General features: G+C 45.5%; 1 protein-coding gene across 3 annotated transcripts in view; it reads left to right on the top strand.

The window, feature by feature from the left end:
• Positions 1–13,926, top strand: part of vps13b (vacuolar protein sorting 13 homolog B) — a 336,932-nt gene that overhangs the window by 271,388 nt on the left and 51,618 nt on the right. For all 3 annotated transcript variants that reach the window (XM_076105383.1, XM_076105381.1, XM_076105384.1), the window contains 5 exons: positions 75–259; positions 9,326–9,522; positions 11,335–11,516; positions 11,859–12,079; positions 12,208–12,339. In XM_076105383.1, coding sequence (XP_075961498.1) covers positions 75–259; positions 9,326–9,522; positions 11,335–11,516; positions 11,859–12,079; positions 12,208–12,339 — 917 coding nt within the window. The remainder of the gene's footprint in view (positions 1–74; positions 260–9,325; positions 9,523–11,334; positions 11,517–11,858; positions 12,080–12,207; positions 12,340–13,926) is intronic.

The following is a 13,926-nucleotide window of genomic DNA, read 5'->3' as shown; positions in this document are numbered from 1 at the left end:
GTCTAAGCTTTGCTTTTTGATCACTGACAGATTCAAGTGAAGTTATTCTGATGGTAGTATTCATTTTGTGGCAGCTTCCCAGAGACTGCCGGGACCCCATGAGGTGGTGTTCTACAGCGAGACGGAGGACAGCCCGGGGGTGATGCTGTGGAGGTACCCTGAACCGCGGGTCCTCACCTTCGTCAGGATAACTCCCGTCCCTTTCAACACCACCGAGGACCCTGAGATCAGCACTGCCGACCTGGGGGACACCCTGCAGGTAGGGGCCGACACACATGCGTGTATCTCTTGATTAGAAAAAAATGTTCACGTTATACTCCCAACATATCTATTTTGGGTAAATTAATTGTTATATTAATCAGGAATTTAACAAATAATATTTAGAATAATCAATAAATTAGTCTTTAGAATAATCAGAAAAAAATAATTGATCTTTTATTTATTTATTTATTTCGATTAAGCCCTACTTCCAGGTGCTGTCTATCTTCACTACCAATGTTCTAAAGACCCTACCCAAACATAAACACACAGCATATTGTGAATAAATGTGGGAAACTCTAAGGAAAGGAAGCCTACTACTGTATAAAGAAGGCGAAAGAGACTCCACTCATCTCTCTCACTGCTCCCTGCTCAACATCACCTGCAATGAAAGAGAAATAAACTGTCTTGGAGTTGGGCTGGGGGCCATTTATAATTCCCATGACATGAGTCATGAGAACTTCCATTCCCTCCGTGTTATTGAATGACTGAGACCCCCGCTGACTCTCCAAACATGTACTACATGGTCAGACAGCTGTGGAAGTCATCGTGCATGCTCCGGTGTGAATAGCCAGGTGTCTCTAACCCCAGATGAGGTTATAATTTGGCAGAGCGTAGCAGCTACTGAGTCCACAGGGCCTCAGCGGGGGACAGGACAACCCACTTTTCCCCCTATCACTCATCCTCGGCCTCTCTATCCCCCGCCTCACTTTCCAGCTTATCGTCCTTGAAGGCGAGCTGAATCCCAAATCCCGTTCTCTGGCATCCTCCTCTGTAATCTTTCTCTTTTTTTTTCCTGGAGCTATTTTTAGGTCAAACGCCCCGACACTGTAATAAACCAAGTCACTCCGTGTCCTCTTATTTATTGACCATGCAATTAGGAATGGCATTTCTGGTAATACAATATACAAAACATGTTTTTTGTCATCCTGTTAGCTACGCTTAACCCAGTCCTGTTCCTGAACTAATGCATTGTTCCTGTTCTTTTTCCTGCTCATATAAAGTTTCACAGCTTGTTTTGGTTATGTTTAGTCAGATATTATTTTAATTTCTGCAGTTATTGAGGTTTCTAGAAATTCTTTGTGGCAAAAAGTCTTCAAAAGTCACGTAGAAGCAGAAGCTGAGGATCAGCCGTCCAGCAGCTCATAGTGAAATGCAGTGCAAGGATAGCAAACAAATGTATTAGAATAAGAGGATGTGATGAATACACAGATATGACTCTAGCAGTACATCATTGCATTGACTGGTAAGAACGTGATATAAAAGCTAGTTGGTCAACGTTCTATATCTCTTTTGATCAAAGATCAGGTGTTCTATGTAAATACTGTGAAAGTATCCAAATGCTCAATCCACAGAGAAATGGACACAGTTAGTATTCAGAAACTGAGCTGTCATGACACAGGGGCTGTGATGTCATAACTACACAGTCACTGGTAGAAGTGATGCTAAACTCTGTGCTGTTGACACGTGAGTGCAGGTACGCTGTGAATGGGGGGGACAGCACGGATACAGAAGACCGGAAACACCCACCACTCAGAACAGATAGGCTTTTATTTTCGGAGAAGCAGGTCTTAAAGAGATAGGCGCTCTGTCTGTGTATTCAGACACAGTATGAGAAAAATTGTGTTTTTTGAACAGTAAACCAAAATACAAGAATGAACCTGAAAATTGATGTCCCTTTAAATTATAGACTTTACTATAATGTCATTTTTCTGTTTTTTCTTGACTAGCCACTACTTATGATGTATAGTATTTATCACATATTTATTTCATAATGTTATTCCCAGCCGTTATTGCTATTGTTTTTACCTCTGTCGTGGTGGTGAAATGTGGCCCTGGAGAGACACCTGCTGCAGCGAGCACTACCACAGAAGAGGTTTCGGTGTTTATATGTCTTTCTGTCTGTCTCTGGGGCAGATTTTGTCACCACAATTGCGTCACAAGATGCAGTCATGGAGGTGTGTAATTGATGGTGGGGTCAGAAGCAGGCGGGTAAGAAGTGAGGAAGGGGCCATTTTGATTTGGTGTCGCAGCTGATGTGAACCCGTCACAAGAAGTTATTTCTGAAATTAATGACGGTAGTTTTATTTCATTTCCAGCCCATTAATAAGGACTTATTAATTACATGTTTAAGCCTCGGGGTTAGGTTCCTTTTCTCTCTCCGCACATCCTCCCCTTTATCGCTCCGATTCTTTCCCAGACTCCCACAATCATTTCACCTACAGCGCAGATGTTTTCTTCTCGTCCGTTCGGCCCAGGAGAGACGAGACACTGGAAGGTGCTGCAGATGTCTGGCTTCACAGCGAGGCCCCACAGCTGTAAAGTCTGTAATGAGTGAAACTCCAAAGCCTCTCGCTGATTGGCCACATATTGAGTTACAGTGGAGAGCGGAGGGAGATGATGTGTGTGACGAAGGGAGGGCGAGAGGAAGAGGCGGTGGGAGACAGAGTTAAGGGTGGTTAATGGGAGAAGATGGACAGGAAGGAGAAGAATGGCGATAGATGGTCACAGATGGAGGTGGTGTCTTTCACCAGCTGATTGAACGAGAGCTCGATGAAGGCCCGACAGCAGATGCAACAAGTGTTGTTCACATGATTCACATGTCTGTCGTTCACTTAGACAGCGGCCATCAAATGTCAGCTAGCGTGGGTGCCGGCATGTATTTCTGCAGCTGTACTTCCATCTCTGTGACCGCTGGACGTATTCGAGAACCGGCGGTTGACGAGCATGTGGTTTCCTCATCATCTGCTCCGCTCCTCGTGTCATCTGGCGCGGTCCTGTCTCCTCTGACAAGTCTGTTAAAAGGAATCAGGTGATGAAACTTCCACGGTGGGGAGGTGATGAAAGGAGGAGGCTCTGAGCACCCGGCTATTACTGAAACCACTTGGTGTGGGGATGAGATCCAGCGGGGGCCAGAGAACAGCAAGGAATGCTAAGTCAATGGAAGCCATTGTTATTGACGGCTAAGAAAAGTCTCTCACAAGTTTTAAAAGAGAACTAGAAACCACCTTTAAGGAGTGACTGTCCTAATTCTGTAGCTTGTGTTTGTGCGACACCCACATAAAGTCTCATCCATGGCGGTAATATGACACTTGGACTCCACAGCAGTCAACATGTTAACAAAGCTATGGCTGATAACATTCATTTAGTTTATCTGAAAACCGGTTTAAATCCGTTGTTGAAAGCGACTGCGATGCATTTAGTCAAGACTTCTAAAAACACAGCATCACGTATCATGTGCTGTTTTGAAAGGAGTGATTGTCAAGTAATTATAAGACATTGGGTGAGTTTACTGATATGTTACACAGTCCTCCTTACCTCGTGTTTCAATCCAAACAAAATACTAAAACCAGAAAGAAATCCAGGGACTGAAAAAGGAAATGCAGCCATAAAACAACAAAAGAAGCAGTAATGGTTCAGTTTCAGTTCCAAAGGAATTTTCATTTACTTCACATCCGGGCTGTGCAGAGAGAGAGAGAGAGAGAGAGAGACGGGGGGGAGAGAAAAGGCAGTCATAATTTCTCAGGCCTCTAAAATTACCATGTGGCCACACGGAGATGAAGGCTGATAGATTTTGAGAAATGGAAAGTGAGAGGCGTAGGGAAAGAAAAAGAAACACGGAGGGAAAGAGCGAGAGAGGGACGTGTGGCGTCGAGCTGTCTTCTCGTTCCTCCCCGTCGCTCAGTCGGTTCTACGGCCGTTTACCGGCAGGTGGATAGCGAGGAGGACAAGGTGACCTAAATAAAAGTGGCTGCTCTTCACATTTTCTCCATCTTTTCATTCTATTCCTCCTCCTTTTCTCTCTCCTCTCCCTGCTTCTGCCTTTGCTCCCCGTCTCCACCCAGCTGAATAGATGGAAGGTGGAGTTGATAGAGGGGTGGGGGGGGGGGGGCGTTCGTTGCTGTGAGCCATGCTGCTCGCTTGTCCCCCCGGAGCAGATCATATTAACATTTTATAAAATCAAGATTTCCTGCATTTAAATAGTTGTGGTTTCCCAAATGGTTCCAGTGTATCAGAGGGGGAATTCAAACCTTCTTCCATTACTCAAAGTCAAATTGCACTGCACTGTTTTTACATACAGTAGAAGGGGAACCATGTCAGAGTGATTGGGTTTGGGAGGTGGGGGGGGGGGAGCAGCCGCAGGTTCCTGCCCGTAGAGGGCCCAAGTGATGATGAGGGGATAGAAGGTGACTCATTCTCACCTTCTCACCGCCGTGTGGTCCGGCCCTCTGAATCATAAGCAGGTGTCCTCACTGCTCCTTTTTTCCGTCCGTCTCTCTCGCTCAATTCTCTGCCTCTCTGCGGGGCTCTGAAAGCCTGAGAAAACCGGGAGTGAACACAGGAGCTGGTGATTCAGCCTGATGCCGGCTCAGAGGAGGAGCAGGAGGAGGTACAGTTTGTTAAAGTGGAGTTCAGCCTCCGCGTGTAGTCATTCGCTTTTTTTTACCAATACTAGCTTTTTTCCAATATCCAAATAAATGTGATCATTCCTTTGCTGTTCCGGCGGGTACCCAGAAATCGCAAACATCACACCATCTGCTCCCCTGCTGTTGCTTCTTCGTACATGGCACTGTGGGATAGGCTTTCATGTCCCGCGACCGATATCATAAAAGCTCTGTGGCCTGAGATGAACCGGCAACCTTTGAGTCATAACCGCTTTTGCAGCTGCTGTTGCTGCCATTGTCGTTATCATGAGAATCGCAGGTCCACCCTCCGCTTTACATCCTTGTTTCACGTCCCTTTTTTATCTCCTTTGCGGGGAGTTAGAATCGGAGGGGAGTCGGTGGGTGTTTCACTGCGGAGCGGACCCCAAAAAAGAGCAAAAGAGTGTATTTTAGCCAGGATCACTGTTATTTTAGTGGGACAGCGCTCAAGCAGACCTGCATTATTCACAGCTCATGCACTATAAAAATACGAGACTGTCCGTGTGGTTAATTTGATCTGGAGCTTTTACAAGTCATTCACCAAAAACTTTGGCATTGCAGAGTAAAAGGAAGAAAAAAAAAGTGGAGCGTGAAGATCTGGGCGTGGGATTTTCCGCTCTGATTAATGTTAACCTATATTAGCCCACCTGAGACAGCATAGCGGGAGTCGTTTTCAGAACAATTTTCATTACATCTCCTGAGTAAACATTTGCTCAAGCCGACGTCAATTCAATTTGTCCGCCGGCTGATAAGAGGTAGCTAGCAGTGGATTTTTCGGACACATAGGCATCAGTGGAATAACAGAAGACCTAATAGCAGTGTTGATATTGTTAATAGGAGCAATGGCAGACGAGGCTGTGGGTGTCGGCGGCCGCAGCCTCGGATGGGAGCTTGGGGAGTCTTCAGTTGCACGGACATGTTTAAAGTTCAGCAGCGATCGCACCTGGGTCCATCACGGAAATTGAAATCATTTCTGTGTGTTGTGTATTTGCTTTAGTTTTGCCTGCCTTCAGTTAACCCTTTTTTTTGAGAGAGAGAGAGACTGTGATTGGTCAATCAGTCCCAGAGAAGTAACTCCATGCAGAGAAGTATGTTGCGGTTTGGCAGAAACAGGGTCCGGGTGACAGGGATGGAAATCAGATGTGTGTGTACACAATGCTGCCAACAGTCCTGGATTTGAATGCATTGGTAAAGAGTTTTTGAATATTGAAAGCACTCGAAAAGTCCTTCACGTTAGCTTTCTGGGCCTTTTGAACCACCTCCAAAGTGGAACCTTGACTCAAAAAACATCAAGATAGCATGTAAGATAAGCCCTGGGCTGATGTTTTGTCCCGAGGCCTAGCTGCCAGCCTTCTGCTTGAGGGGAACACAGATTGCACCCCTTTAGCCAAAGGGGAATGTCAGCTATTCGGGGTTACGTGTTGTTTATCAGATAAGGTACACACACAATCAGGCAGCGGAAACCGACGCTGCCCGGACTGTATCACGCACTCACATACATGCGCACACCTGTGTATACACACGTGTATACACGCGTATTGTCTTTCATACACGCAATTATACGTGGACACGTATACACAATCTGTTTGACATATACACAGGTGCCTTCTCCTCCCAGGAAGCCATTGCCAGACGTCCAACGTAGCAAAAAATCGTATTTTGGGGGTTTTCTTTTTCCAACATTATATCTTTTTTTTTGTTGCGAGCTGGTTATCGATTTCATCTCCACACTTTCTCTAAGGCCAAAGTCAAAGGGAACATGACGCACATTCAGCCATGCAAATGTATTCCACTGTACCATACATGCACCTCACATATTCGTTTCTGCATGCCGTCATGTGTATAGAATATCACAGGTGAAAAAAGAAACCACCCTCTCTGTTTAGCAACGCGGTTCTGGGAATCGTCCGCTGAGATTCAGTGAGTTTCCGCTCCGGTGGCTCAGTGTGTCGGGGTTGCGGGTGCACCACTCTTGTCGGGTACAATTATGAGCAGCGGATTCCAGGAAAACCTGTGTGGTATTTCATACATGATGTAAACTCACGGTTACCTCATGCATTCCTCCCCTAACAGTACACCGCACCCACCGTGCATACGAAACAACACACACACGTTTTGTGAGCACAAAGCTTCTCACACACAGTCTTGTTGACGGTTCCATGGGGTTCGGTAAGCGGCCGGGGAGCATCGGTACCTCCGGTAAACAATTGGATTGTCACAGACACATGTGCTCAGACAAATGCCCTCGCTCACCCATAAACAGCACACACACGCACACACACGCACACACACTGGCATCCTGCAGGTGTGCTGCTAAAAGCTCCCTGCCACCACAGATCCATCAGAGTTGCGCAGGTGGCCAAGGGAACTCAAGAACCCGCTTTTAGTTCACACAGGAGCACCAGACACATTTATGCTAATTTTGGCACGATGTGTGAGTAACGAGTTGAGCCCGACCAGTCATTCACACGAGCTGATTGTTATTCAGTGTGAGAAACAGTTCAGAAACTTCAATGCTAATGGATGTCTCATAGCATACAGTTGGCCCGGGGTCTAGTCATGCAGATGTAGTTGTCGTCTCGCTGCGTTGGTGGTCTGCGCTTGTTGTTTTTTTCCAGACTACATGAGAAATTATAGATTGGTTTGTCTGAAGTGAGTGAAATGTAAGGTTGTAATGCAGACACCATTAAAAAGAATAAATCGCTTGCTCATTCCTTCTCCAAGCCGGGGGATTCCCCGTGTCCTGAAAGGGTCAGTAAACTATCGATGATAAATGATCAGCAGACCACTGCTTAATGCTTTATGTGTAACTGGGGGGGATCTACAGCACTGAAAGGAGTACCTGTTGTGCAATAACAAAGCCTCACAGAAACATCTGATGCGTAATCAGGGTCACACTGAGGAGCTTACAATGCTCTGCTTATGCAGTCTGGATGCAAAGGTTCAAGTGATGACTCAGTGGGAGATTCATCAGTACGATGTTGTCATCTGATGGAGCAAAGCCACCACCTTAAGAGAACTATCTGATCCATCGGTAGCATCAATTCTACAACAAAACCATACAGGCATATACATTCAGCAACAATCTGAGTTAGTGTTTGATAACATTTGATCAAGTAGTCACAGAGCTCGGAGTAACCCAATAATGCCACCCAAAGAGATGTAAAGAAGCACATCAGTGTCTTTGGGTTCGCAAAAAGTCTCATTCACGTTTCCTCCAAGCTCTTTCAGAGAGAAAACTAATATCTGTGATCATTTTTACTCTGTGTGCAGGAAGTAAGGGAGAAAAAAATGGCGATAGACTCCTGTGTGATTTCATCCAAGTGAATACTGGGATTTATCCATTATTGACTGGCGAGCAGAGGTGTGTGTCTCTATACGGTGGAGGAGAGGGTTCGTTTGAGCCACAGGTATTTAAGGAGGATTTGCATGAGCAACAGCACAAGGATGAGGTGTTACAGGATCCTCTTTGACTTTTTCAATCATGTTTGCTCAGCAAATGAAAAAAGGGCTAGAATAAACAGCAGTAAACTTCCTTTTAGACTTGTCTTTTTCTTTTAGTCCCTTCCTTTAGGCAGTCAGTACAATTGTATTTGCATAAGCAGATGTAAGAGGGCCACAAGCCATTTTTCATTTCAGCTTTATACTTTCCACACAAAACGAGTGTCTTTTGTGATTTATGACGTGTGAAATCGTATAACGTGTTAAAAGAGGGAATCAGCCACAGAGAGTCAGTGTCTGGGCAAGTACTTCATTACCCTGAAAGGAGTAATATGTATTTTTTCTGCATTAGAATAAAAACGACTAGACCCATGTTATATATTTTGTTGGGTTGTGTACTACTGACATTATCTCAACTTTTTCAAAGATTTTCCATCTGTATGACTGTATGAATCTTTAATTTGAATCCAAGTAATGGTGTGTTTCATTTGGTCGCCTGTAAATGGCGTCATATCCCCTTTACATGTGTCGGCGTTGTTGTTGTCTAAGTACAAACCACATTTTTACAATACACCTTGTAGATCTTGGTCGTTTTTCTATGTTTTGAACAGTCATATGACGTCTGGATCTCACAGCCCTCTCCGGGGCATTCTGTTTCCGACAAACAGCACCAGAGAAACACTAATTTTTAAAGGTGCAGTGTGTGGGATTTGGGGACATCTAGCGTTGAGGTTGCAGATTGCCACCAACTGAAACTTTTCCTGTATGCCAAGCATGTAGGAGAACTACTGTGGCCGACACGAAAGCCTGAATGGCCCTATGTATATATGTAGATATAAACGGCTAATTCCAAGGTAATGCTACACCCTGTTCCTTTAACATGAAACTGCTTTGTTCAGTGTTTTAATCAGCTGATCCGTTTTGTTTTGGAGAGGAGAAGACCTCTGTGGTGAAAACCTCCTAAACTCTGACGGAATCTTAACCAGGAGAGGCCAACTGCATGGAAAAGCAATGCTGGTAGAGCATGACCCCACGCTACTTCACGGCATAACCAATTGCAAATTACATATTGTGCGTTAAAGGAAGCTTCAATCTGAGTTGAAGATCTCTACCCTGATTAACGGAGATGCATACAAACCTGAATGAGATACATATTTTGGGGGCTCCTTATGTAAGTTGTTCACTGTGTCTTTTCCTTTCAGGTACCGTGCAGCCTGGAGTACTGGGACGAGCTCCAGCAGGCCTTCGTTCCCTTCCGGGAGTTCAGCCTCTCAGAGAGCAGCGCCTGCCAGCTGCCGCTGCCCAGCCTCAGCCTCACCGTCCAGCAGAAGGAGCTGGTGGCCTCAGACCTGTGGAGGATAGTCCTCAACAACAACGGAGAGGGAGGAGATGAGCAGAGGTGTGTGGGGGGTGGGGGGGGGGGGGGGGCAAACCTGCGTTTTATTTAGCTTTTTCTCGGTGCTCTTAGGTAATTGTACGCAGTATGTGTGCCGTCCAGTGATAGAGAAAGCAGAGAGAGAGAGAGAAAGAAAGAAAGAGAGAGAGAGAGAGAAAGCGCACCCAGGCCGCCGAGCACAAAGAGCCAGCAATGTGTCCCTCGCCCCACATCTGGCGTGCAGGAGCAGGGAGCGGGCTTGGAAGGCGTTCAGATCGGCCTAATGAGATTTCCCAGCACACCAAGTGCCTGTCAGGGCCCATCCGGATTCCTTCCTGCTTACCTTGAGTGTATCTAATCGAGGGGGAAGCTCAGGGGGAAGCGAGAGGAGCGGAGAGCCCCCTTTTGGGTTGGCTCATGAGTTCTCAGGTCTGGGTTGGGCCGGGCTGAGCTGGGATGGGTTGGACCGGTTGGTTCAAGCCTGCCAAGCGCTCCCAACACCTCAACGGGGCTTTTACTCCCCTCTTCCAGCTACCACTGCTTCCTCTCTTCATCTCTCTCACGTCTCACCCCGTCACATCTTCCGTGCTTCGCCCATTTTTCATTTCTCTCATTCCCCATTCCTTCCTCATCTTAATTTACTCTCTTTTTTCTGTCTCTCTCTCTCACTCACTCACTCACTCTCTCTCTCTCTCTCTCTCTCTCTCTCTCTCTCTCTCTCTCTCTCTCTCCCCCCTTTTTACTTCCTCTCGGGATTTCGGGAACTTTTTAGTGGAAGAGAATTGCCAAGCCCACATTCTGTGTGGCTTAGAGAGCTCCAGAGGAGCAGAGAGGGAGGAATAAGAAAACATGTAAGAGAAGAAACAGAGAAAAAAGTACCAGCAGTACCAGATACAGTGTAGAGCAAAATATACATCTGCGTTGCATTACAATCATAGCCCAAACACTACATTTCCTTTATGTTTAAATTATTTGTCTTTTTTGATCAAAACTGAGTCCCCTTCCCCTTACTCGCCCGTTTCATCTGCCTTACTTTAGTTTCCAGCAAGAAAAAAATAACTTGGCTGCCCTGCCAACTGGAAGTAATGAAAATTGTCAACATATGATGCTTATCTTTTTTAAGGAGCACTCTGCTGCTCCAGCGTTTCTCGGGTCCTGAGCGTTTCCTGCTGGAGTTTTTTATTTTTATTTTTTTACGTTGGATCATGGTAGCAGCAAATTACAGAGCAAATGGTCATTCACTTCAATTACCTTCCATTCCACATCATCAACCATGACATGTAATTAATGTTCACGGAGAGGCTCTCCTGGAAACTGCGGCAGTAATAATGTACCTAAACTCGCAGGCTGGGACAGCGAGGAGGCCCGCTTCATACTGTTGTCTCTTCTCATTCCCCCTTTTGTCTGAATAATGGCGGCGTTTATCTCCACTGCAGATTTGTGACGAGGATGTCGCGCAATTTGTAACTCGCCGGGCAAGAGACAAAAGCATTCAGCTACAGATGAGGATCAGACTATTTTAATTAGTGGGGAGAATTTTTTGTGGCTGTGATTCCACAGCTGTGCCTGGTGCTTTTGATATTTCAGAAAATCAATAACCATGAGCTAGTTTTTCCCCTTGAAACTGTCCAATCTGAATCACAGTGGTACATTACTCTTTTCTCCTCCTTTATTATTTTCATATGAAACAATGTCATGTTCACAAAGTGCATTCGGTTCATAAGTTTTCTTTATTTCTCTGCACTTAAAGTGGTTTTAGTATTCTGTTGTGGTTTTTACAGTCAGTCACACCACTGAATCTGTTCCTGTCTGCTGTGTCTCATCTTCCCCCTCCAGTTCGGATAGTGAGTCCGGGTCCCAGCTGCCCTGCGATCAGTTGGTCTCCCCGATCGCGTTGGCGGCCTGCACCCGCGTGGACTCCTGCTTCGCTCCCTGGTTTGTCCCGTCCCTGGGCATGTCCCTTCAACTTGCGCAGCTGGACATTCACCTCTGCCACCATCTAGAACAGCTGGGCACAGGTAGGACACAGAACGCGCAGTTCTTCTGAGTTTGAAGATAAAGATCAGTCGGGCTGCACCAAATGGTTCAAAGCTTCGCTCATGACATTACAATACATTCGTATTCTAAAACATTTGAATGCCGACCAGCTTTTTTTAAACAGTTACAGATAAAGACTAGGCTACACTAATTGTTAGTAGGCTTTACTGGGTCTGATTCTTTGAATGTAAAAAAAAGACACTCGGTACAGCCTTAAAGATAAGTACATTTCAAAAAAACGTAAGAATTGGATCTTTTGACAGTTCTGCCATGTGATCAGTCCAGTCTCTTAATGCGGATGCTGTGTCTCACTCTGCTCTCAGTTCCACCTCGACAGCTTCGTCCCTTCCTGCCAGACAGGAAGTTGCCTCAGGAGCAGGAGTTCATGGTGAGCGGCGCCCGGGAGCCGCGGGTCTTCTTGCGCCAGTGGAGCAGCGGGCCACGTCAGTGTCAGGAGTTCAGCTTCTCCACCCAGCTGGACTGCAAGCTGCTGGAGTACCGAAACCTGACACACCTCCAGCTCCTCCAGCCTTGTGTACTGCAGGTAGAGCTCAGCTATTCATGATAGTTTATCTGCCTGGATGTTTAGGATTCAAAGCACTGATCAGGGAATGTGAAAATGAGTTCATTTAGATGTTTTACTTTTTTTTTTTTTGTGTGTGTGTGTTTCAGGGCCAGGCTGCAGCCACATGCTGCCCTCAGAACACCACACTGGATGTGAATGTGTTTGTGGATCCGGTGGTCCTCAATATCAGCCAGTATGCCATACACACCGTGGACACTGCCCTGCACAGCTGGCAACAGGTAACAGAGAGATACCTTTATGTACACTTAATATTCAAACACACTCCATAGAACACAATAAAGTATGAGCTCCATGGACTGATAGTGATTGATTATTGATATTGCTTTCAGAGCATTTGAATCATTTAGCCTTATACAGGCCCTGAGGGCGGAAGTTGTCCTTCAATTTATTTATTTATTTACCCATATCAGAAGCAAAATAGTTGATTTCTTACATGGCAATGTACAAAGGCAATTTCTTGCAACTTTTCACTGCTGCCTGGCAGTGTTGTAGTTAAGAGCACCTGCTGTAAACAACAGCCATGTCACGAGTGTATCGAGACTGAGACAAAACCAAGACTTTGAGGGGTTGAGACCGAGTCATGACCAAGACCAGACCACTGCGAGTCCCACATTGTTTGACACTTACAATAAAATGTGGAACAACAAACAATAGGCAATCCTTAAATTGATCTCAAAGATCCATATTCCCATAAAAACACCCAGAGAAAACAGCTGAAGATTCCTTTTTCATTCACCTCTTTTATCGCCATTTATTATGCTGTGTTTGTATATGTACAAGTGCACAATGAGAATTTTCTTGATATGATAATCAAAAAGCATTGCAGAGTTGAAGCTTATGTTTCATTTGTAATCACTGTAATAATGTTACTCTACAGAGTCCTCTTTGTCTGAGACGAGATGAGACCAACACCTTCAAAATGTGGTCTTGAAACCAGTCTCAAATACTACAACACCGCTGCGTGGTGACGTGCATTTGAAGTGACCACAGTAATCAGTGCTATGGTGACTTATGTAGCAAAGTATTGGAGGATAACTTATTTGCTTGTACTAGCATACAGCTATTATATTTGGATCCAGGGGCTAGTGAATCCATAGAAGAAATACGTAGAACATATATGTACCTTTTGAGAATATACAGAAAGAATGTCTTTTCTCCCAGATGGAGTATCGGCTAAACAAACTCACAACAAAGTGGATTTCATGAGAATAGTTTGGGGATGTATGCCAGCGGTGATAAAAACGTTGCCTTTCACTTCGCCGTGAGCTCTGACTACAGTGCTCCCGAGCTTCTAGTCCTTTGGTCCTCGTCATCTCTCAGTTCCCAGCTCTCAGCACTGCCTCTGGTAGCCAGGGTGTATTCGTGTGTGAAGTGATGCCCATGAAAACACGGTAAAACTTGAGTGCTGACACCTGCCAAGACTTCATCTGGCCCTAGTCCTCCACCCATTTGTCTACTTGCTCACACAAACACACACCCTGGCCTCTCTGGCTTGGTGTGCCCTATCATGGCTCAGCTCAGCTGCGGCTCTGCTGACTCATACGCTGGCCCCTGGAGACGTTGAAGCACTCACATGGTTTTGCATGCATGCAGACTCCCACTGCCAGGTGAGAGACATGATTACTGGTGTTTTTCTAAGAGCAGCTGTGTTCTTTTACCTGTGGAAAATAAAATGAAACAAGCTGTGTAGGAAATCTACTATAAATTGATTGTCTGGCTCGCAGTTGAATCCCTTTGTTTTCACATCGGTGGCATCGTTGACTCATCAAAAGCTCATACTGGCCGCGTTGGATGATCGGGCATAA

This window comes from Anarhichas minor, unplaced genomic scaffold (assembly GCF_050575085.1).
Source record: "Anarhichas minor isolate MPS153535 unplaced genomic scaffold, ASM5057508v1 ptg000032l, whole genome shotgun sequence".
Classification (NCBI taxonomy): domain Eukaryota; kingdom Metazoa; phylum Chordata; class Actinopteri; order Perciformes; family Anarhichadidae; genus Anarhichas; species Anarhichas minor.
Note: the sequence above shows the minus strand (reverse complement) of the source record. Positions and strands in the feature narration are given on the sequence as shown.